General features: G+C 36.6%; 1 protein-coding gene across 2 annotated transcripts; it reads right to left on the bottom strand.

Annotated features, from left to right (window-relative positions):
- Window positions 1-52: 52 nt before the first annotated feature.
- On the bottom strand, window positions 53-24,191 carry LOC139148726 (uncharacterized). 2 transcript variants are annotated; one of them, XM_070720202.1, is made up of 11 exons: window positions 23,957-24,191; window positions 13,318-13,438; window positions 12,784-12,966; window positions 9,835-9,952; window positions 9,392-9,513; window positions 8,782-8,982; window positions 7,955-8,080; window positions 6,012-6,134; window positions 5,164-5,286; window positions 3,638-3,728; window positions 53-3,197 (listed from the first exon to the last, which is right to left on the bottom strand). In XM_070720202.1, the coding sequence occupies exons 5-11, from the start codon at window positions 9,452-9,454 to the stop codon at window positions 3,010-3,012; spliced, it is 915 nt and encodes a 304-aa protein (XP_070576303.1). In that variant the 5' UTR covers window positions 9,455-9,513; window positions 9,835-9,952; window positions 12,784-12,966; window positions 13,318-13,438; window positions 23,957-24,191; the 3' UTR covers window positions 53-3,009. The 2 variants fall into 2 exon arrangements, with proteins under 2 accessions (XP_070576303.1, XP_070576307.1); XM_070720206.1 differs by lacking the exon at window positions 3,638-3,728 and having other exon boundaries at window positions 285-3,197; window positions 23,957-24,179.
- Between the last annotated feature and the right edge of the window lie 1,416 nt (window positions 24,192-25,607).

Here is a 25,607-nt window from a genome sequence, read left to right as displayed (position 1 = left end):
TGTGTGTTACAATCATATTTATCAAAGGCAAAATCTCTGATTGTTTTCATTTCACACTTCAACATATGTTTATTTCTCCGTTGATATAAACAAAGAACCGTACAAATCACATGGAAACAGATGTAAAATTCTTGTCTATTGAAAGAGATTACAGGTATTACTAGCATTATGCATTCTGGTGATATACTCTTCCAGCTCCTGTTCTAGCTTATTGAATTGTTTATATTTTCCAACCTATTGTCTCTCTTGCTCTTGTAAATAAAACATACACCACACTGAAATTTCGACGTTTAGATTAGCTACACCATTGTAGGTACAGCAACGTGCTTTTGTTCTCGTATATAATTGTAGAGTATCAGAAAGAATACAAACTTAATGTTGGTGTTACATTAAAAGAAAGTTAATATATACCGATTAATAAAAAAATTATAACAACGGGTCTACATAGATCTAACCACATTCACTTTTATTTTGCTACCCACCGAAATGTCAGATAGTATTCTAAATTTAAATCTTAAAATAGTTGTTTTTGTTCTTTGCGTAACCAGAGACGTTTCCTGACAGTCAACAATTAGAGTAGTTTTTGAATAGAATATGAACTGAGCTTTCTAAAAGAAACCTGCATTTCAAACAACGAGATTATTAATAACATTTCTAATTCAGTGCCTAATTAATTAACAGGTCCATGTCTTTTGTTTGTAAAATTTATTTTGATTGGTTGCATATCAACAATTTATGGATTCTGACCCTTATAATCGATTCTAATATTATAGAGGTAAAGGGCTTTAAATTGATCTCCATGAAGTAGCTTTTGCAGTCAAAAATCTAAATTCAGATTCTGGAAGAGATCCCAATACAACAATACCATATTATAGGGCTAACGTGCGGCGTTGAATAAGCTGTCATCCAATTGGGTAGCTGAAACTTACCAATATAATTAAAACAATACAAATAGACTCCCTAAGTCGCTATGAATAGTGACAATGGACCAATCAGAGAAAGAGCTTATTCCATGCCGCACATCAGCAGATATTATTTTCTCTTTTCATGGCGACTATCACGCCCTCTACGGCATACGCCATTGATTGTTGCATACGTAAAACGTTTTTAAACTGTTTCCAGGATCAGAATACTCACTTATGTTACCGTTTCCCAATTCATAAAACTGCACAAAGACACAAGACAATATTTTACAGAAGTTGTTATGTAAAACCACTATCTTTACATTTCATTCACATAATGTTAAGATACTCATACACAATCAACCTCTCTTGTAGAAATTACAAGTCTTTGCAATGTAACTCTCATCATGGGACTGAATTACAGGTAAATCAGGACTCATTGTTCAACTGAATTCCTTGTAATCAAAATTCATTAATTTTGCAAGTTACTTCTGTAAGCAAGCCAGGTCAACAGATTTATTAGACAACATAATGCTTTTTCTTTCATTATTATCCTTTTCGAGTCTGTTGCGATTCACGTCGTAACATTTTTTGATTACGAAGTCATCGCAAAATTACTGAATAGACGTATAGAGTTATAGTGCTGGTAGAAGAAATCACTTGCCAGAGGTCACTGATACCTTTTAATTAAGTTCCTGTATACTGATATACTTACTGTTTTTCTATTACACTCAATTGAGATTTGCAATAACATTCAATTGTACGAATACGTCATTAATATTGTTTGGTTAATTAATTCCTTGGTTAAAACGCAGTTATTTCTATCGTTGACGTATCCAATGTCTGTGCGAAATTTGCGATGTTGGCTTTCGGTCATTGCGGCATTTAAATTGGTCTGTTAGAGCCAGAAAACATTCCCGAAGGAAAAAGGACTTTCAGTTTATAGCTGGTTTGATTAAATTGTTAAAAAAACAACAAATGTTTTGTGATAATCACATTTATATGCAAAGCAAAGTATTCCCACGACTCGCCTGTATAACTTTTGTTGCAGTACGAACGACTAACTTGATCTAAATGTTGCTACACTACTGGAATTGGTTTGGAAAGTTGTTTCTAATCTTGCTATTACAACCATACTTTCTGTCTGAATTGTAGCCGATACAGATACATAATATTTTTCTTTCTCGGTAGGGTTCTCTATGTAAACCAACAGTCGCTCATTACCCTGCCTGTTTTATCGATACTGATACCATCTCTTTGAATATTACATAACTAAAGCTAAACTTTGTAGCTACTATAGTAAGACTAGAAACAACTTCCTGAACCAAGTCTAGTCGTTTGAAAACATTTATATCAAGTAAGTCGTTCGTGCTAACATGAAAACAGTCGTACTACTATTGCTTTGCTACAGAAAGTTGTCGCAATTTACGCTAAACGGAAAAAATAAATAGCAGAAACAAACTAAGTACGAGACAATGTGATAACAGATCGACCTATCTATCTCTCTATCTATCGACCAATTTATCGAATCGATCGATTGATCATTCTGTCTATCGATTGATTAATCTATCATTCTATCGAATTGATAGATCAGTCGTTCTATTGATGGATCTACCCATCAATTTATCAATTGATAGATTGATCGGTTGACCGATCGATAGATCTATCTTTTGATCGATCGATCAATCTATTGATTGAGTGATCGAATTATCTAAAGGACAATACTGTAACTTTTTATGATTGTCTCCATTGAATTATGCTCTCTTTGTCAATTGTAATTTGTTGTGCTACGTCCCACAGCGTATTAAAACAAACATCTATCCTTAACTCTATCTATAAGTTTACAGGTTACGCTTACAAGCTAAAAACTTGAGTATATCAACATCATTGCACCTACTAGCAAAATAAACGTATTGAATGACCTTACGTTCATTTAATATTATCACTAGAAACGAAGGTGCTTCGACAGATAGAAATGCGATTTGTTCTATCATAATATTGAAATTAATTATCAAAGCAAGGTACCAGGTTCCAAGGAATGTTAGTTTTAGCACATGTGGCTGAGCTGCATCGGAAGAAAGATAACGCAAAGTATTGGATGAGATAACTAAATCTTCATATGCTCAGTAATCTCATATAACACCGATACACATATGGCCAGGACTAGCACGAGAGATTGGCCAAACATTGATCCTCCGCTGTAAATTTTCGGTTCGGCGTTTTCTAGAGTGACAGAGAAAGTACCATCATTCTTCACGGTGACCTTATCAGCCGAGTCAAAGATATTTATCAGCTCTGAAAAGCAATAAAATAAAACCGAAAATGAAAACTAAATATTATATTTCGTAAGCTTTTATTAAACCTGACATAAAAACGAATATTTATAGCCCTTAAGGAGTTAAACTGTTACGAGAGAACGTACTAAGAAAAGTATGATTTTGTTCTTGCTGCCCATGATCAGTTTGTTTGAAGAGTCTTGTATACGTAAACTCTGAAAATCAGTACATCATTGCCAGATTGTTGTCTTTTTAACTTCTTAGAAAACCTTAAGAATATTTGTGCCTTAGCGTCATTCTTAGAGACCTCAACTACACTGCTCTAAAAAGATAAAAAGGCGAGCACAACATCGTTAAAATCTCATGCAACTTTCAGTGATTTTAAGGCTATGGATAAATGGTACACAACAGCCACGAAGAGTAAGAAAGTTGACTTTGAATTTTTGTCTTAGTTGTTACCTGTTCCTACGTCGAAGGGATGGTTTCGTATGGTATACATAGGATCAGGACCCGATGTTGTATATTCCTCGTTGGATATGATTATGAATGTCTGTCAAAATCACGAAATTAAACATCAAATGACGAATGTTTTAAAATAGCAAAATTGATAGGTTATATTGTATTCCATAATAGCACACATTCGAGCGATTTTTAATATTATTCATGTTCGCTACCGATTACTCGACTTCCACGCATGAATCACGATTACGTGAATTTATGAAACTCCAGTAACAGATATTAACATTCTTGATGTGTTCTTTATATAATATATAAAGAACACATCAAGAATGTTAATTTCTATTGCTATTGCTAAAAGGGGTTAAACTACGTGATATGACGTTTCCTGTTATTGTTTCTCCTCGCTGATTAGTTGGTCTTGACAAATTCAATTTGTTCGGTGTATCCGCCTGCCTTTATCGCCGTATTATATTGACCTTTATATCTAGTGATAAGGGCATCTTTGATCATCAAGAACGAGGAAAAAATATCGGCAGGCAATTTCTTCAACTTGTTGACAAACATTTTCCAAAGGGGTCTAAACTTCACATGATCTTCAACAGAAACACAATTAAAGTGAGTTATAGCTGTATGAAGAATATGGCAAGTATAATCAAATCGCATAATAAAAGGGTAATCACCGGAGATCAGCGTAAGGACCAACCAACTGATTGTAACTGCTGGGTTAAGTCGGCATGCCCCTTGAAGGGTAACTGTCAAGTCAAAGGCGTGGTTTACAGGACCAAAATATCAATGGAGGACAACGCAGAGAGGGTTTACATCGGCCTCACTGATAACACCTTCAAGACGCGCTACACTAGCCACATAAAATCGTCCGTAAAGAGAGATAAAAAACGATACTGAGTTGTCCAAATTTGTATGGAACTTAAGCAATAAGGGCCAAGACTTTGACATTTCATGGTCAATCATTGATAAAGCATCGATCTACTCTAGCATAAGCAAGCGATGTAATCTTTGTATATCAGAAAAGCTGCACATTATCAATGCTGACAAATCTACACTGTTAAACAAACGCTCTGAGTTGGTTTCAAAATGTCGCCACCAAAACAAATATTATTTATCGAATTTTAACACCACCTACAAATAAAATGGTTCGTCCCAATCATATATGTAAGAGTGTCAAGTTAGTAATCCTTTCACATGTATACTTCGAGATGTGTGTATATATATATATATATATATATATATATATATATATATATATATATATATATATAACGGTGTTGTATAAAACGACACGGTCTTGCAAATTTCTCATATTTTTTTCATAATATCTAACTAGTAAATATGGGGAGGTGTTTAACTATTTTACTCTGTCTTAGTATTCTTATCTATTGGCTCTCAGTCTTCTTGTTGATGCCTCGACGTTTGTCAGTTTGTTTGTCTCATTCTAGATACATTTATACTGCCTACCGTTTTCTTGTAGCCCCTATGTTAGGTTCCATGGCTCTCTCTATTTAACCTACCGTTTTTCTTGTGAAAGAATAAAACTTGTCGTCGTAGGAGCAATCCACTTGGGGAACGTTTTGATAATCGCTGACTGAAGACCCAAACAGGTTTTTTCTATGCTTGAGGATGGTTGATATGAACTATGAGTAAATAAGAAAAGTTACTGATGCTAAATCAAGCAAGATTCGATGCACGGATAATAAGTGCTGAACTTAAATTGTTCTTTTTTACACTCTAACAGAGAAACGTGGGCAAAGATCTTCTAGATGATAAAGCAGTTAAGTAGTAAACCACAACCAATGACAGTAAGGCACAAGATTTTGACCAGTTGGCGACATAAATGCACAATCGATGGCGAGTACATCTGTGGAGAGAACTGGTCAAAATTGAGGGGTACACTCGTTGCTGAGGTGGTTTATTGTTACCATATAATAAATGCTGAAAGTCTGGCGTTGTGTTTCAAAAAAAGGAAATTTTCTCTAGCTGATAAATCGAGCTCCAACCATGCTTTATTGCGAATTAATCCGTCCGTCATTCACTCCATTTCAGAATTTCACCCCTGTTCATCAATGTCTCCGCTCCTTCTATTTAATTATCTAACGTTCCGTCCCTTTGCGTGTCCGTCTTTATGTCCATCCATCCATTCAACCACCCGCCCTTTCACGCTGCCGTGCGCCAATCTAACCACCCAGTGATCTTCCCTCAATAAAGCCATTAACAAATTGTATTTCCATCTAATCGTTTCAACCAATCATTCCTATTGCCTTCGTATATCGTCATGACAAACATTTCTGGAAGTATATCAATAACCTTTTTCTATAATCCTCGCACAAAAAGGTCCATATGCAATACATACTCCTTATACCTGATATAGACTTCCATCTTCTATGTAGTAAGGCCAAAGGGAATCGTGGTTTGATTCAAGAGAGTAAGTTCCACCTTCAAACAGTGGTCCTTGTTCAGTTCCATAGAAGAGAAATGGAATCCACTAGCGGAAATAGCACCGTGAATATAAAAAAAAAACGTTTCGGTAATTAATGACCAAAATAGAATATTCAGAATATATTAAACTTGTGCTAAAATTCTCAACTTTACACAGTTTACGTGATTTAAAACAAAATTAACAAATCACCTTGTACATCGAATGGTACGGGTCAAGTGTAGTGGCATAGAGCTATACCAAGACTGTACCTATTGAGGGCCAAGGGATGTTAGGGACTTGTCTTCCAGGACACTTTTACAAAGAAAAAAGTGCGGAAAATACTTACATAGAGTTGTTGTTGTGTTTGTATTTGTGTTGTGTCGGTGAGGGTTAAGGGTCAGGCTAAAGAAAAAATGTAGTTCTTTTTATTCACCCTTGAAATGTTTATGAAAACTACCCACCCCCGTCGACCCTCACTCTCCTCGCTCCTTTTTACAAAAAAATGACACGAGAATTGACAAGTTCCCGTTTTAGACTAACGTAAACTTTTGCATTGTCGCTCGAGCCTGGTAAACTGTCTAACGAGCAACTATATTGTTGACTTTCACAAAAAATACTGAAGGCCGCAGGCTTAAAAGTTCACGATCATTGCTGAAGACCAGCAAAACAACAATAGGTCTTGATATCAAAACAGTTGGCTCCGAGCCGCATTCTATTTGAATGAAATTCATTTCATATACATGTAAGGTTCTAAATACCTTGGACTTAAATACGTAATGCAGGAACGTGATATATCATCATTGACAATTTGCACGGCAATTTGAGAAGTAATATTACCAGCATTAGGCATACATTCATTTTAAAGTGCACCGTTTGGAGGTGCATATCTGATGTTAGTGGGCAGTCAGTTGGATGTGAGATGCTAATAACAGTCATGTCTGTTTTCAGAAGTTATTTTAAATGAAATTTCGAGTGTGGCGATGCAAAAAGGGCAACACTGGAATCTGCACAGAGATACGTCCAAATTATCGGTCATACATATGGCATTGTTCACCTGAGACACAATAATGAACCCTGGGGAAGCTTGTAGAGCCTATGTATTAAATTTCGTCCAACCCTTCTGAAGCAGTGACATGTCATACGTATGACGCATCGAGGTACCCCTGTGCCATTTTGGATGTACGTTCACAACAGAAAGAGTATTTAGCGGTCGATATGGGGAGAACGTAGGGAATATGTAACTTGAAGTTCGTCGTCTAAAAATAATCAAACTGGTGCTATAAGTCAAGAGAACTTTGCGTGTCATTGATTTAGTCCAGTTGATGTAATATGTAACAGCTGATTAAGAATTGGTTCTTTATCCATCTATCTTTTTTCACCGAGTCTTTTCCTACATTGAGAATGGCCTGCAGCCAATGTTAAATGTTATATTAATGGGAGGAATGGTAACGTCAAAACTGTGTATTAAATATTTCATTTAAAGTATGAAACTTCTGCAATCATCCAAAATGGAGTCGAGATTTCCATTTTTCCTTTCTATTCATATCGGAGTGCTTTTAGGTGCACGGACGCAAAACAAGAACTGTGTAACGCGAGTTCTTGCATCGAATAGAGATAGGGGACTAAAGTGTCCAATTGAGTGATTATATGATTATACATTATATAACACTAATGAAGGAGTACTGGATGTAATTTTGCACGGATTATAGCAATAATTTTGCACATGTTAACTTTCATTATATCGCATTGCCCGCTGACTTCTGTTTTAACTTGTCAACTACCCTTGAATCTTTCACCTCCATTGCTGAGAACGTTTTGGTGGTACGTAAGACTTACTATAGTAGGGTATATTATATATACGGGGGAAATGATACAGAAAGTCTTACCTCAGCCATAAGAAGATATGCAAGTGCATTTTTCAGTCGAGTGTAATCATAGAGGGCAAGAAATCTCTCTGTATCGACGTCTTGTAAGTAGCCTCCAAGGACGGTGGGATCCGTGAATAAACTTCGCTGTATACAGGTCAACATAAAGTAAACGTTGACCATGATTCGGTGGAAAGAATGTATAATAAGATTTTAAATCATACTTGAATTTAAATGATGAAAAATTATTGCAACGTAGCATTTTCAGTTGTTAGGATCCGACTAAGTGGCTTCATTGGCAGACATCTCTGCAAGCAAGTTACAAATTTTGATTTTAGGTTTAAAGTCACAACTTACGAAACTTTTTTAGGCTTTTAGAAAACATCTTAATATGAGGTTAAATTCAGAGTCCATATAAGTAATACAAACAGGTTCAAAGTGAACATATTGTCAAACTGACTATACGCCAATGGTTTGTTGACTTGATTATGTCGTAGATGGGAACAGTGTTGTCCCTATACATCTGGTCAAAACTTCATGTTGGTAGCATTTCTACTAGAAGTTTCAACTTAAGTCAGGGAATTGTCAAACTGTTCTTTCATAACAAAGTAGGACGTAAAAGTTGTGACTATAGAAGCTAACATGTAATTTTAATTTTCCTCAAAACTTTAGTGAGAAAAGCAAACTTCTCTCCGGATTAGAGTAAGACGGTGTTTTGAAGTAAGTCATTGCAAGCCGTAAGCAGACAATGTTTACAAATTTTTGTTAATTTAAAAACATTTTCAGGCTTGTGCTCTACTTCAAGGTTTTTTTTTCCTTTGTGGTTATTAGTAGCCCAATAAACTTACTCTTAGCGCCAATCCGTCAGGTATTTGATAATAACCAGTGCTAGAGGAGTATCTCGAGAAAAAGGAGCGCAGGGTTGACTGCATGTCGTAATCAAAGACAGCATCAAGTGGCGGTGCATACACAGCACCCCTGCCATAGGCTCGACCAATTATAAAGAGCTCAGTCGAGTTATTCAATTCTTCTAAGAAGTCCTTGGGTATCTGTGAAAGTGAGAGGAAGTGTAAGAGTATTTTTAAATGGCGACCAAGACTTATTCTTTCCGCGTACAGAGCTGTTTCCCTATGAACGCAATTTTCTCGATAGAAATTTGTGGATGAAGACGATGATTATGATGAAGATGACGAACTGAAGACGGTGCAGATAATGATGGTCACAATGATGATAGTCTCGGCGACGAAAAAGGTGATGATGATGATGATTATTATTATTATTATTGTTATTATTATTATTATGGCAACGACGAAGAATACACATATTTTGCTGACGACATCATAAACAATAAAATAAGGTATCATTTTATTTATTGATGAGTCAAAAATGAAATAAGAATCTTTCATTGATACAAGGGACCTATTGCATTTCCAAACATGTAACACTTAATCTACTTACATCATCTGCGTCATCAATGCAAAAACCGTCTATATTATAATCTGCCGCAACGTCTTGAACCATTTTACCAATGTAGTGCGTACGAAACTGTTTGAATGAATCAATCGTGGAAGCCAGTATCCCTGCAAACAACAAATAAACAAACTAGGAGCCAATTTTAAACACATGGCCGCTGGAAATAAAATAACAGGTGCAATAATCCATTACACAATTCATATATCTTTAGGTATTAAGATTGTGAAATATTTGCAGAGCTGATTAAGATTTTTTTATGTCTTATTAGCGATGTCAGAAAATGAAGGATAAGTTTTGTAAGACGTTAGGCGGGAACAGCAAATATGAATAAAATAATGAGAAATTCGTCAGCTGCTTTCAAAGATGACTATATAAACCTTACCCTACTGATTTCGTGATAAATTCGATCACTAATTTCAAAGTCTTACTTTGTAATCGTGATAATATTCTTGTTTGTTAAATGGTACAAACTTGTCGAAATCATAATCTTGGCGATAATAGGAGCTGTTGGAAGAGAGGTCTGGATAACCCATATTCCTGATAACCCTGCGAGTAAAAATTACAAAAATTATAAATATTGAAATGACCCTACAATTTGTTTGCTATCAAAATCTAACACGACATCAAGGCAAATGACACTTATTATCAGAAAATAAATGTTTGATATTTAAATATATAATTAAAGAGAAACCTAAGTCTAGCGAATTTAACCTTTTATCCCTTCTAAATAACCCTTGAATAAAAAAAAATTAATACAGCTCAAATATACTACATACTTGCACGCGCCGACGACTACGACTCGACGAAAAGAGACGTTGAAGTATCATTATGAGCTCGAAATCCATTGGCGCGAAAGGGCTCATGGGAGGAACGTGCGTGACGTCATAGGCGATACACGAACCTGTGTGATAGCTTACCGATGCATTCGAGTCTATGACTGTAGTAGTGCAGTTCTGCACATTGCAACTCTTTAATGCTCAGTAACATGAGAAATGATTAACTGTTGTGCAGTTGGGTGCAAAAATGACTCAAGGGAGAACAAAAACGGAGTAAGTTTTTATCCCACAGAACAGCTTTTTTCGATTACGGTGGCTAAAGAAAGTCGGGCGAGGTAATACAATGTTAAAAAACTGTCAATATTCAAAGTTATGCTCTGTACTTTCAGGGATGATTGTTTTATAAGAGATTTCGGGACTCTAATACGATACTACACAATGTGGTTCGTGTCTTGACATGCTGAGTCAGCCTACTGTCCGCGCCGGTTTTAACCAGATAAACATTAATATTGGCGATATCGGCACTCTAATATACTATACCTAGTAACATTGATACTACAAGATACTAGAATGACTTCTTGCCTATTGTGTCTCGGCACACCGGGTCTGAGAAATCGCCGATATTCATTACCCGATAAATATCGGCAATGATTGCGGGACTCTAATATCGATACCAGACGATACTAGATTTACTTGCACTGAGTGTCGGCACGGCCACCAACATTAACCCGATAAATGTCGGAGATTTTGGACTTTAACTCTGATATAAGACGATACTTTGTCAAATCGTGGGTAAATATCCGATGTATATCAGAGATTTCACCACCTAACAGATCTGACCACCCGACTACCTCTGTCCGACTCTTAGTTCAAAAATAGCATCCATGGCCGGTAGTCAAGAATCCTTCATGTTTTACATTTAGATTATTCATGCACGAAATATATTTTTTAAAATTTCAAGCATTTAAACGAAATTTTCATACACACGGCTATCGGGACTTCGTCGAGAGGGCCGATCGGATATCATCGGGAGTTTGGGAAGGCCTTGCACGAAATACATTCTTTACTACATGTAATACATTTTTACTTGACGATCGGGACTTGGCAAGAGGATCGATCGGACATCATCGGGAGTTTTGGCTGGTCTTGTACGAAATACATTCTTTACAACAATAGACGATACTAGATTTTTCAAATCGCTGGCAAATATCCAATATACATGGGAGATTTCATCACTTAACAGATCTGAGTAAGCCCGACTTTCTCAGTTCGACCCCAACTTCGAAAAATAGACGAGACTATAGATTTGTCAAATCGCGGATAAATATTTTCCGATATATATCGGAGATTTCGCAGCCTTAAAGATCTGGCCAAGCTCGACTTACATGGTAACACATACAATCAGTCAATCATTCCGTATCATTCACAAACCAAACATTAATTTTAAGCGACTGATGAAGAAAACTCTGTTTTAGAAACGTAGCGTTGAAGGATCGCAGGGTCACTCAGTCTCTCCAATCCAGTTCGGGGTCTGTACAAGCACAGTGACTCTCTCCACGGAATCATACACAAAATGCAAACAGCCAACATGTGAACAATGTGTTGAAATTTTCTCCATTATTACATATCTTGGTTCAAATTAGTATGGTTTGATTTCAGTCGGCGGAAAAGTAATACTCGATTTCAGAAATATCGCCGTCCGAACTCTCCATAGTCGTCTTACAAACGCGCTGAACCGTGCACACTACTCCTCCAGCTGCAAGCTCCGATCGTCTGTATCACCAATGAAGTCACGCACGCTCCTCCCATGTGCCCTTTCGCGCCCATGGAATTCCGAGCTCATTATAATAAATGTCGTCTACTTCAACTTCTCTTGTCGTCGCGCCGTAGTCGTCACCGCGTACAATTATGTTGCAAATTTAATTTGAGCTGCATTTTATTCAAAGATGATTTTACAAGCAATAAAAGGTGGCATTCGCTGGACTTAGGTTTCCCTTTACGGTGTTAAGATGCATGGCAGTCCCTTTCCAATCTTTTTGAGATTGGGGATTTTGGCCGAGCGGTTTTGTCTGTAGCTTCTCCGCTAGGTGATTGGGTACCGTACATTGTGAATTCATACCCGATTGAAACCATCGTATTCAAAACAATATCTGACCGTTATAGTTGAGTGTTTCAAACATATAAAATCATTCTGTGTTCAATACGATAACAAAACATTTGAATTTCGTAAACCCTTTATTTGTATTGGTTCTTGTTTTCGTTCACTATCACACCCTTGGTTTTTTGAAAATAATAACAATATAGAACCTCCCTGGGTAGGAAAGAGAGATAATAACTACTCATCTCCGGTCACAAATGATATATTTAATGCAGACTTTTGACATTTGACGTCTTACATTTTTATCAATGTCCAAATTTAGAAGAAAACAAATCTCCAAGACATTAAATGCGCACATTTTCGATTCTACACAATTTTACTGATTGTAATGGGTACTGTGGTTTGGAGTTTAAAACATTTCAACACTTTATTGTCAATACTTTTGCTTTCATTCAACAGCGACAGACGTCCGCGAAAGATCAACAGTGAAAGAACATACTTACATTTCTGTCATTACCCAGATATCACGGGAATGACACGCTTGAACAAATCAATTAAGTCTTGTCGAGTTCCGAAGTAAGTATTAATTTCATAGATATTCAAAGGCCAACGACCAAGGTAATCGGCTCTACCCTTTGAATCGTTAGTATTCAGCACAAATGGGGAGATAAGAATTGCATTTACGCCTACAAGAAAATAAAGCTCGGACATTTTCATTGAAGAAATTTTCATCTAAAAGGAAAGTGAAAGCGGGCAGATACCTTAGCAAAATTTACACTGAGTTCCTAGTGTTTCAGCATATGTCGACGTCGATGTAAAGAACATGTTAAAACCATGTTAGGAGCAAAAATATTGATGAAAATCTCACAGGGTTCCATTGTCTCTTTGAAATAACGAAGGACAGGCTAGTATCTTTGAAATTGCACAACAAATCTATGGTTTCAAAATTGCATTTTTTTCCCATTTTCTAAACAGCAGATAAGCACAGAAAAAGTACTGCATTTTTTGATTTTGCTACGATTTGGACCTAAACTTACCCAAACCAGCAATGTAGTCTAACTTACGCTGAATACCCTTGAATGTTCCCCCGCAAATGGTCGAGGACGAGCATTGGACAGTTGAAGATTCACTTGTTCGAGCAAAACGGTCTGTAATAATCTGTGAATAATATTAATTATAACACATGTTCTGTCTTTCATTTGCATCATTTATCGAGAGAATCGACGATTAGTCGTGCGTACTACTTGTCTGTCAAAGCTTCAGGGTGACCCTGCGGAGTTATATAACATTGACATCACTGTAATGAGGCATCGAATCAGATTTCACTTTTCATCGGTCAACGCCGTCACACCCTCTATTTTGATTGGTTAAACTATTGTTTACTTGTTTATCAAGGATGACGTAAGAGGGACGTCGGAGGGCTCGAACTCTGCTTACGATCGCTCACTGATACGTAGCAACATGCCACAGATAACCAAACGAAGAGAACTTTGAACATGGAACGCTTTTGATTTTTTCACATTTGAGCTGGAAATTCTTCTAAATGATCGATACAAATAACAGGTCGAAGATTTTTTACGAGAAATTTAAGAGTAAGATACGGGAAACGTAACTTGTCGAACGATCAAATTTCAGTGTTCACCGTGGCACACAAGCGCTCACTGTTATCAATAGCGTGTAGACACACAAGCACAGAATAAAATGCATGCAAAAGTGACTTTCTATTGTAAACAGGCAATGTCCGTTGATACTGGCAAAAACGTTTCTGAAAATGTTAACTGTTTAATTGCCTCCGCTGCGCCCGCAGTTACGTGTGTTTCGATGTATGATGGCCGCCGTAGCACGGCGGCCACCGCGTATCCATCTAGAAGCAGACGTCCCCCGTTGTCAATGTTTTTGCTTCGTTGACAAACAAACTGCTCTTCTGGATGATAAAAATCATCCTCACACTCTAATAAGTACATGCAATTTTCTTTGTCGTATTTTTTTTCGGTAATTTCGTGCATTTTACTATAACTAGCATCGAACCAAAGTGAAATGAAATCTTCTCGACGACTTTTTTGTGTTTACAAACAAAAATAGTTCCGGGTCAAAATTGGTAAATACTCATTAACATAAAGGAATGGTATAATGTTTTTGGTATTGCACTGCAGTGCAAATACCGGTAGTACGCGCGCTCTTCGATGGAAGAAAACTGTGGTACATATGTAATAACATATATTAAAGTATTATAGGAAAATAATTAATTGTCATTCGAGCGAAACATCTTGGTGTCTGAAAAGACATTTTGAAATGATAAGCACAAGCATAAATTTCCAACAATACAGTTGGCCGTGTACAATCTCGTCTTTTCATGCTTGCATCAAATTTAGATCTATGGTATAGAGGTATTGACGACATTAATGATAATCGAAACAGTACGTTTTTAACAAGTTAAAACGTTTTTATGAAACGATAACGAGCGAAATGAGCTAGAAAGGACTAGTGAATAATTGTCAATTCACCTGATTGTGTTAGTTTATAACGATAAAATGTGGTCTTACATACTCTACATACTGAATCCGAGGAGAAATATGAGACAATTTTATATGAAAACCAACCACTTTTGCTTTACCACACATAGTTTATAAACCAACCGTACATAGTTTATGTGAAAGAACAAACATTTAAGTACGTCATTTAATTTAGTATTTTCATTTAGGACTCTTGCGTTTTGACCTTTTCGCAATTCGAAACATTTCATATTTCTCAAGCATTTTTTTCATTGTGAATAGGATTTGGGGTGCACAAGACAATGCAGTTTTAAAAGAAGTGTGCAGCACAGTACAAACCTCATCCGCGCGTATTTCATTTTAGAAATTTCAACTATCGGTAAATGTTCCTGCCTGAAAAGAGAACAATAATTTTTACGCGATACTCATTCTACAAGTTGCAAATACGATAAACGGCTAATAAATTTTGGAGATGGCGGTATCTGAATATTGGTGAGGGTATTCCATCATGAGTAGGGAAAATGCCAATGATGCATTGCATCTAAACAAAATTCTACGAAAAATGCTGCTTAAATGTTAAAAAAGCATTAACTTTTATCATGTATTTAAATCTCGATACATCTTAACTTGTGAAACAAAGCGGAAGTGTGCGTCATATTTTTCACTGGCTTAGATTTTGTAACGACAGCATCATGGGACTGTACGCACGCACAATACAAGATCTGGCCGTTAATAGAATTGGCGTCAATACAACATTCAGCACTGAATTTGTCTGGAACACTTTTGAGATCACAGGGACACTTTTGGAGTCAAATATATTTTCTTATTTCAACACTAAATGTTTGACAAGGCGATCGAAGTAAAAGTAGTTTTATGTACCAGTTGGAGCATTTAATCATCTGCATTATCTGGAGACACTTTTGGAGTCATATGTATTCTTTTCAAAACAATATCAAATGTTGAACAAAGCCATTGAAGTGTACTATAACTCTGATTGTATCTGACACTTTACAGGTCGCCTGGCACATTATTATGTCAAATAATCACAATTATACCCATCCATAATCCAACAACTGTAAGTCGAAATTCATTATGACGTGGCCAATTACTTCAAAGACACACACAAAACAGCACAGAATAGACAGCAAAGTACTGATACACACTACAACGTCTCATCTGTAAAAGAAAGATGTATGGACCTCTGGCAAAGGCCAACGAGTGATGTCAGGTGTTCCGCAAATAGTAGGCGTATCCTGTCCCATATGTGGCATCCGCAGTATATCAATCATCCCTTAGTCAAATAGGTCAAATAGAGAGTGGTCACTGACCAAAGATCAATGTTACTGATGCCATCAGTGATCATTTGTCGGGGAAAAAAAAAAAAAAAAAAAAAAAAACGTCAAGGATACTTGGCCTTTCGCTCCATCTCATCATTGTTTTGGTGATTATTTATCTCCCACAAACAGACCAAAATGACCAGAAGTGTTTACTTTAAATGCAGGGATATAAATGTACGGATATATATAATATATATATATATATATATATATATATATATATATATATATATATATATATATATATATATATATATATATATATATATATATATATATATATATATATATATATATATATATATATATAATATATATATATATATATATATATATATATACCAAAACTTGTTTGTATCTTCTCAGAGGGGTAAAGTGCTCGATGCAGGGATGCAGAGCAATATTACAATAAATATGAGAACACATCAAGTATGTTTGTATCAAACATACTTGATGTCTCTCATATTTATATATAAATATATATATATATATATATATATATATATATATATATATATATATATATACATATATATTTATATATTCATTTATTTATATATATATATATATATATATATATATATATATATATATATATATATATATATATATATATATATATATTAAGAATTTTGATGTCTTTAACGTCGTCTACCTGAAGGGCAGGGAGTATTTTCGAAAATCATTAGCTCTTTTGTTAATTCTGTATAGAGCCCTATTCTTGTATTTTATATCCCATTTAAAGAAGTAAACAGCGTCAACTAGTACGACTTCAAAACTGCATCTCTTTAACAGCATCTCTCTATAGACGAGGTATATGTGCATATTTTTCGAAATCATTAGCCCGCCCCTTTGTTAATTCTGTTCCACACCCTAATCCTTTATTTTCATATCGAACTTGAAGTATTAAATCATCATGACTTCAAAACATCGATCGACTTCAAATACTTTCCTTTATTTAAGGATTGGTATATTTTTGAAAAACAAACTGTATGATCCCCTCTTTTACAATTTTTAAAGCCTTGATGTGAAATTGTAATAACTACCAACTAGTATGACTTCAAAAATGAGCACATGTTCAAAAACATATTTTTATCACTTAGGTATTTTAAAAGAAAGATAGCCTAAATAGCAGCAGAAGAAGTAGCAGAAAGTAGTATGACTTGAAAATGTGCATATGGGTTTGTATTTTGTAAACTAGACCTCCTCTTTGTTAATAATCATCAAAGCAATGATATCTCATTTTTGAGCAAGCAGAATTAATTTACAACAACTTGTATGGCTTCAGTAATGTACATATTATCAACGGCATCTATGTATAGGGAGATATATTTTGAAAAAAAATACTTACCCCTTCCCCTAATAGTTCTATTTTGAGCCAATATTCTGTATTTTTGTATGAATGTTGAAGTATTAAATAATAGTAATCAGTATGACTTCAAAATATGTCCCTTAATTTGGGTTGGATTTCGTTTTTTTAAACCAATAGCCCTTCCCCGTTTATAATTCTGCCTCCAATCCAATTCCTGTATTTTTTATTCCCGTGTTTATCCATTGTTGTATTTAAAAGCAGCAATTAGAATGACTTCAAAAATGCCCATATGATTTCAAATGCGTCTTTCAATAGCGATGGTATAGTTTTATACAAACACTAGCCCTCCACATTATTAATTTTGCCGTCAGCCCTAATTTTGTATATTTTTATCCCCCTTCAATTACAAAATAGCAGCAAATATTACTTCAAAAATGTCAATGTGACTACAAAAGCGTCCCACTAAGGGGTGAGTATTGTCACACGTGAGTTTAACCCCTATCTTTACTGCAATTGAGCATGGGGACCCCTTTGGGGTCAGGGACACCTATGAGGCCTTAAACCCTTACAACATTATCCAAAATTGTGGCAACGCTGTCGTTTCCCACTGTACTGTGATCTGCTTACTTTGTAGTTCTGGCTACGTGCTAACCATAGCGCCATTGCACACTATTTTACACGCAGAGCGAAGGCCGTTTTTTGTATTATTCAAAGCCGAATTACTACGCGAAATTACTACGCAGATTATGAATATTCATATATGGTATTATAAAAGGCCAGTGACCATCTAATCAGTGTCACTTGCTAACGACGGAGGCTTCTTACAACAGCTGCACTGCCATGGAACCAACCCCTACAGCTTCCACTGCTGCTCAGAATTTTGCCTCAGCGCACGTACAACCACCTGTTGAGCCTGCAACCCGCATGCAAGCAGAGCAACCTCCGTCCTCGGCCTTGCCATCTGCGACCGCCGCGGTTCCAGTGCCGTCTACAAATGGTGCTGCTCAACATGTAAATACTCCTCCTACTGTGCAAGCAGTGGCAAACCCTGTGTCGCAGGTTAGCTCCTCCATTTGTAGTCATGCTCTTTTTTGTGTGAGTGGGATACTATTTGATACAGAGAGCGCCGGTATTGCCCTTCTTCACGCTTAGCTTACCTTTGTCATTATTTTTTTTTTCTCATGGTACAAGTAGGAAAATTTTGTTCCTCAGGTGAGCCCCTTCATATTGTAATTTTACTCCTTTTGTGAGTGGGTTACTCCTTCGTGCTGACAGCGCCAGTTTTGCTTCTGTTTGCATTAGCATACTTTTTCGTATTATCATAGCACTTTTCTAATTTATTTCATCGTGTTTCTTGGTTGTCTTTGCATGTAGACATTCCTCACTCCTGTGCTGACCACAACTTCGTTATGCTATGTCGCTCACCTGTTGTCCTTTGCTTTCACACCTTTGTTTGAATTCACCCTTTCACACCTTTGCCTTCCTTACGACTACAGCTATTTTTTCCTTTCCTATTCCATCCTATTGTCTTTCTCCATACTCTCTACTTGTTCTTTGAAGTCTTTTTGGTTAAATATGGTGGGAGCATATGCATGTAAATTGACTAGTATAGCCACTGTAGAGACTTGGGATCACGTAGAGATTTTATGCACGTGTACGTTGTAGATTTGTAAAGTTAGGTAAGGAAGCTCGTGTATTATGCTGTCTACGAAGAGGTAGACATTAGGAAGACATGTGAATTCCGGGTGTAGAGACGCTCTTTATTTATTTGTGAAATGAATAAAATCTACTTGTTTTTCTTATGAGAGATTTGGAGTAGTGCGAGGAGGAGGCTCTTGTAAATGATAATGTTCTACGACGAGGTGACATTGTAGAGCGATGAGGCTCTTGTAAATGATAATGTTCTACGACGAGGTGGACATTGTAGAGCGATGAGGCTCTTGTAAATGATAATGTTCTACGACGAGGTAGACATTGTAGAGCGATGAGGCTCTTGTAAATGATAATGTTCTACGACGAGGTAGACATTGTAGAGCGATGAGGCTCTTGTAAATAATAATGTTCTACGAAGAGGTAGACATTGTAGAGCGATGAGGCTCTTGTAAATGATGTTCTACAACGAGGTAGACATTGTAGAGCGATGAGGCTATTGTAAATGATAATGTTCTACGAAGAGGTAGACATTGTAGAGCGATGAGGCTATTGTAAATGATAACGTTCTACGCAGAGGTAGAAATTGTAGAGCGATGATGGCATGCTCTTATAAATGATGTTCTACGAAGCTAGTAGACATCGTAGAGCGAGGAGGCTCTTGTAAATGATAATGCTCTACGCAGAGGTAGACATCGTAGAACGATGAGGCTCTTGTAAATAATGTTCTACGAAGAGGTAGACATTGAGAATAAACGGCTATAGAAATAAGAGTTAGTGAGATATGACTGTCATTAATTAGATATCGGCTTTATGTTGCAGGTATCTGACAGGAATGCTCTGCACGAGTTACAGCAAAAAGTCGATAAGCTGCAGCAAGCTGCTGACACAGCAAATGTTGAAGAAGCGCTATTGAAATTGATGGATTTAGCCCACATGTCCGCGTCACGGTATCAATTGGTTAACGCCCTTAGAGTGTTGGTAGACAGGGCTACGATTGTCAACCATCCGACGTTGAAGCGGTACAGAGCAGTATTGTCTCAGTTCGAGGGGAATGAATTTGAAAGCGATGCTGGAAAACTAATTGTGTTATTGCTCGGAAATAAGGAAGAAGAGGAGATTGCCTCCAAAGTTGGAAAATTTCTAAAACACACCAGACCTACAAGAGACTATCGTCCGTATCCAAATTCTCAACGTCCACGATTTGATTACCGTCAAAGCATGAAATGTTTCGTATGTGGAAAATTGGGTCATTTAGCAAGAAACTGTCCTGAAAAAAGATCTTTGCAGATGATGACGGACTGGAACTTATGAACTTAACTTCCCGTAGTTGTGAATCTTGTGTTTGTGATGTTACTTTGCTTAAAAAAATTCTGGTTTTATTATGGCATTAAAGTGATCAGTGAGATAGCATGTGTCATTTCATTTACTTCATCCACCCATGATTGTTGGTACTCCTTGACAGGGGGGCCTTCTGAGTGCCCTCCGCCTTTTTAGGCGGCCTGCCATTCGCATGGTCCTGTCCGGGGGTGCCCCCATATCAACATCCATTTCCATTTATACGGAGAGCGAGATATATATATATATATATATATGCAAAAAAAAATTATATATAAAAGTATGTATATATACATAGTAATGAGAGTTTACATCTGTCAACAAATTGTTCATAATTGGGGAAATGTCTCATCAAGTAAATAACAGCACGGCTATCAGAAAAAAAAGTTATGGATGGATAACGCTTGGGGGTGCCCCTGGACCGGCTCCACCTAATCTAAACCTGGCCGAGATTTCAGCATTGTCGAAAGGCGAGAACAAAAAATCGGCAAAGCAGTTGTGGTTTCGTAATCCAGACGAATTTATGGCCGGGGAACTTCATAAACACATCGATGAATGCCAGTGGAATGAGATCACAAAACCTCTAGACAATTTAAATCACCCCGAGTATTATCTGCTTGTTTTATTCAAAGCCGAATTACTACGCGAATTACTACGCAGATTATGAATATTCATATATGGTATTATAAAAGGCCAGTGACCATCTAATCAGTGTCACTTGCTAACGACGGGAGGCGACTTTAATAACAGAGGAACCAGGCATGATAGCAAGAGCAAGCCTTAGACGTCGCATAGTATTGGATGATAGATGTGGTTTTCCCTCCCACCACCCTCTTGACCTGACATTCGCTCAATGTATAGCCTCAAAAAGATATCCCGATCCCATACCTTATAATAATAGGCCATATTAATGAGCGTAGTAATGAGGCTTTAAATATTATATAATCAGAGCTCGTGTAAAAATATGCCAGATTACTTCTCATTTGTTCGCGCTTGGATTTTCACCTTTGTGTATTGAGCGAGCAACTTGAAAAAACTAGCAGCAGAAGTAGCAGAAAGTAGTATGACTTGAAAATGTGCATATGGGTTTGTATTTTGTAAACTAGACCTCCTCTTTGTTAATAATCATCAAAGCAATGATATCTCATTTTTTGAGCAAGCAGAATTAATTTACAACAACTTGTATGGCTTCAGTAATGTACATATTATCAACGGCATCTATGTATAGGAGATATATTTTGAAAAAAATACTTACCCCTTCCCCTAATAGTTCTATTTTGAGCCAATATTCTGTATTTTTGTATGAATGTTGAAGTATTAAATAATAGTAATCAGTATGACTTCAAAATATGTCCCTTAATTTGGGTGGATTTCGTTTTTTTTAAATCAATAGCCCTTCCCCGTTTATAATTCTGCCTCCAATCCAATTCCTGTATTTTTTATTCCCGTGTTTATCCATTGTTGTATTTAAAAGCAGCAATTAGAATGACTTCAAAAATGCCCATATGATTTCAAATGCGTCTTTCAATAGATATGGTATATTTTACACAGACAGTAGCCCTCGTCATTGTTTATTCTGTCCTCAGCCTTAGTTTTGTATATTTTTATCCATCTTGAATTAAAATAGCAGCAAATATTACTTCAAAAATGTCAATGTGACTACAAAAGCGTCCCACTAAGCGGTGGGTATTGTCAGACTTGAGTTTAACCCCTATCTTTACTGTAAATTTAGCACGGGGACCCCTTTGAGGTCACAGAGACACCTATGAGGTCTTAATTAAACCCTTACAACATTATCCAAATTGTGGCAACGCTGTCGTCTCCCACTGTACTGTGATCTGCTTACTTTGTAGTTCTGGCTACGTGCTAACCATCGCGCCATTGCACACTATTTTGCATGCAGAGCGAAGGCCGTTTTTGTATTATTCAAAGCCGAATTACTACGCGAAATTACTACGCAGATTATGAATATTCATATATGGTATTATAAAAGGCCAGTGACCATCTAATCAGTGTCACTTGCTAACGACGGAGGCTTCTTACAACAGCTGCACTGCCATGGAACGAACCCCTACAGCTTCCACTGCTGCTCAGAATTTGTGCCTCAGCGCACGTACAACCACCTGTTGAGTCTGCAACCCGACTTTAATAACAGAGGAACCAGGCATGATAGCAAGAGCAAGCCTTAGACGTCGCATAGTATTGGATGATAGATGTTGTTTTCCCTCCCACCCACCCTCTTGACCTGACATTCGCTCAATGTATAGCCTCAAAAAGATATCCCGATCCCATACCTTATAATAATAGGCTATATTAATGAGCGTAGTAATGAGGCTTTAAATAAATATAATCAGAGCTCGTGTAAAAATATGCCGGATTACTTCTCATTTGTTCGCGCTTGGATTTTCACCTTTGTGTATTGAGCGAGCAACTTGAAAAAGCTGTGTAGCCGGCCACGAACTATTATTAGATTGTTTTGGAGTACTTACTGATTTGGTATGGGTAGCAGACCATATACGGAACCGACTTTAGGTACTCTTTTAGTGCGTGTAAATTTTGTTATTCTCGGTGAAGCGTACACAATAAAAGCACCATGTAATCTAAATTTCTTTACATTACATTTTGCACTTCCAGTGATGTGAATCAAGCGAGGAGCCACCCACTTCCCGTTTCTATGAGTGGTCTTGATAGTGATTATTGTGTTAGTGAAACAGAAGACATTTGTTCTTATTTCTTGAGACGTTCATATTTTTAAAAAAATCTCGAAGCAAATGCAATTGATGTGTTAATCGACACACAGACATCGCCGCGACATTAGTTCAGGTGAGCAAACACATAAGCTCAGGTAAAATGAAAATAAAAGTAAATTAAATTTAAAATGAAAACGAAATGAAATGCATTTCATCTAAGGCCGACAGCTGCCATAGTAGACAGCAACATTTTTGGTTCCCGTAGAGTTACACTCATTCGAACGGCAACCCTCGGCTATCGGTCCACAGGGGAAAAAATAAAAAATCACAATTTGGCGATATCCGAGAACTGCCACAGTATACCAGCAAGCTTTTGGGGAATGAGATTCACAATGGCGGCACATACGAACGCTTCCCTCGCATGAAAACAGCAAAGTGGGCTTTGCGAAATTTTACAAGCGCAGCTGTCAGTGAGCACATCATGTACCTAGGCGATATGGGTGTGCCCGAACACGCACATCAAAGCAAGCTTGTAGGAAATTTCATATAATTCTGTGCAGCCATTCTTATTGTATGTCTGTTCTTTCTAGCATGGATTTATAACCAATATTGTATAAACAACGTCAAGGAGACTATTTTTACTGTTCTTGTTCTTACAGTTTACTAATTAGTACTTAGTATATTTGCAGAAATACTTTCGTTTCGAGTTATCTTATATCATTGTATATGCTTTCGAATGCGTCGATATATCTTACTTAAAATGAAAGCCTCCTACACATAATATACTATCTTACAACGATTCTCATATTTTTAGTTCTTTCCTTTCACTTTCAAATCTGTACTCTAAGACAGCTTACCTGGTAAACGACCCTTGACTTCATTCCGCGGCGGTTCTCCCGCTGGAATACGAAACGAAAAACGCAAGGAATGACAAACTTAACGGCAACAGAATTGACAGGATTTGACAGGCCATACTTGACTTGATAGCTATACTTCTTTAAAACCTTAGAGCGGAAAACACAAACTATGTGCTGTCACAGAGCCTTGCCGAGTGTTTCTGAGGTTTGGAGTTCCTTTTCTGCCACCGCCCTGTGGCCTGCAACCAAAGATTACTTTTAATGTAGGCCTGATCTTTCTAAAGCCCATCCTAAACCTGTTACACATTACTTTCTCTCTTCTAACAGTAATCTGCAAGTTTAAAACTTATAACAGGATGTAATGTTTGAGATTATTTGTAATATAACAGTTGAAATATTTCGAAGAATGTTAATAGAATTGCGAACGAGGCTGTTAATTGACATGCCGATCAGAACACAAGGAAGCATAAATTGCCGACATGCTTGAATACTTCCATTCATAGCTTTGAAAAACAACCAATGGGTCACACTTTTATTTAGCACAAAGAGCCCATGTGCAATTTTGATCTACAAACTGACGTATTCAATTATAGCAAAACATGCATTTGCCATCTTTGAAAAAAATCATATATGATACCACATGCTTCTTTCTGTAGCGATTGATGAGGGGTACCTTAGAACTTTTCCCTTTCGTGACACTTAATCTTACAAATTTACATAATCACCATGCCATTGTTGCCCATGAATCTTACTGTAAATTGTTATTTCAACTTATCGATCGATCGATCAATCGTTTAGTCGGTCATTAAGTCATAATTTACATATTGAAACATATTGAAGGGCTGACTCATTTTTAGCTCACGATTTTACACACGTGGGCTAATGTCATAGCGTTGTCTGTCTGTCTGTCTGTCTGTCCGTGTGTGTGTATGTGTGTGTGTGTGAGTGTGTGTGTCTGTCTGTCTGTTTACACAATAACACAAAAACGCCTGAACAGATTCAAGTCAGATTTAGTACACAGGTACCATATGCTACTTGCAAAGATTGATTAAAATTGTGGTTGTGTGGCTTGCATATTAATGAAGTTATGCGATATCATTTTTTCCATACAATGGTTTCCCTATGGAGACGGAAATGACAGTGTAGACATATATCAAGAAATACTGAACAAAATTTCATGAAACTTTTCACAGATGACAATATCAGAACATTATGATGATACTGTGAGTGTCATGTCAATTATCTGCTCAATTGCATATTTAATGAACTTTTGTAATTATTGATATAACTCCGAAATTCCTACACAAAATTTAATGATACTTACTACAAATGTTGATTTGATAGATATCTAATTTTACAGAGAAGCATTGGACAGTGTTAAAGGCGCCCTTCTCAATCCCTGGTTCTCGCATTAGTAAATGTGTCAACAGCCCATTAGCAGTTTGTCATTCTTTTGTTTTCCATTGAATATTTTATCAAGGAAATAACATTTATATTAGATAAATCTGATAATTGAGTGGGGGCTTTAAGTTTATAGATAGCGTATTTGCATATTTTATGAAGTTTTGTAATTAGTCATATAACTCCAATAGAACTGCAACAAATGTGATGAAATCTGCTGCAGATACTGATCCGACTGATATCTAACTGT

The sequence above is a fragment of the Ptychodera flava genome, chromosome 2 (assembly GCF_041260155.1).
Source record: "Ptychodera flava strain L36383 chromosome 2, AS_Pfla_20210202, whole genome shotgun sequence".
NCBI lineage: Eukaryota > Metazoa > Hemichordata > Enteropneusta > Ptychoderidae > Ptychodera > Ptychodera flava.
The sequence above is the reverse complement of the archived record's forward strand: the minus strand, read 5'-3'. Positions and strand labels throughout refer to the sequence as shown.

Coding starts and splice junctions, on each gene's coding strand:
- LOC139148726 (XM_070720202.1), bottom strand. CDS start 9,454: ATGGTTCAAGACGTTGCGGCAGATTATAATATAGACGGTTTTTGCATT. Junction 8,983..9,391: donor GCATTGATGACGCAGATGAT/GTAAGTAGATTA, acceptor TCACTTTCACAG/ATACCCAAGGACTTCTTAGA. Junction 3,198..3,637: donor TCCCTTCGACGTAGGAACAG/GTAACAACTAAG, acceptor ATTGCTTTTCAG/AGCTGATAAATATCTTTGAC.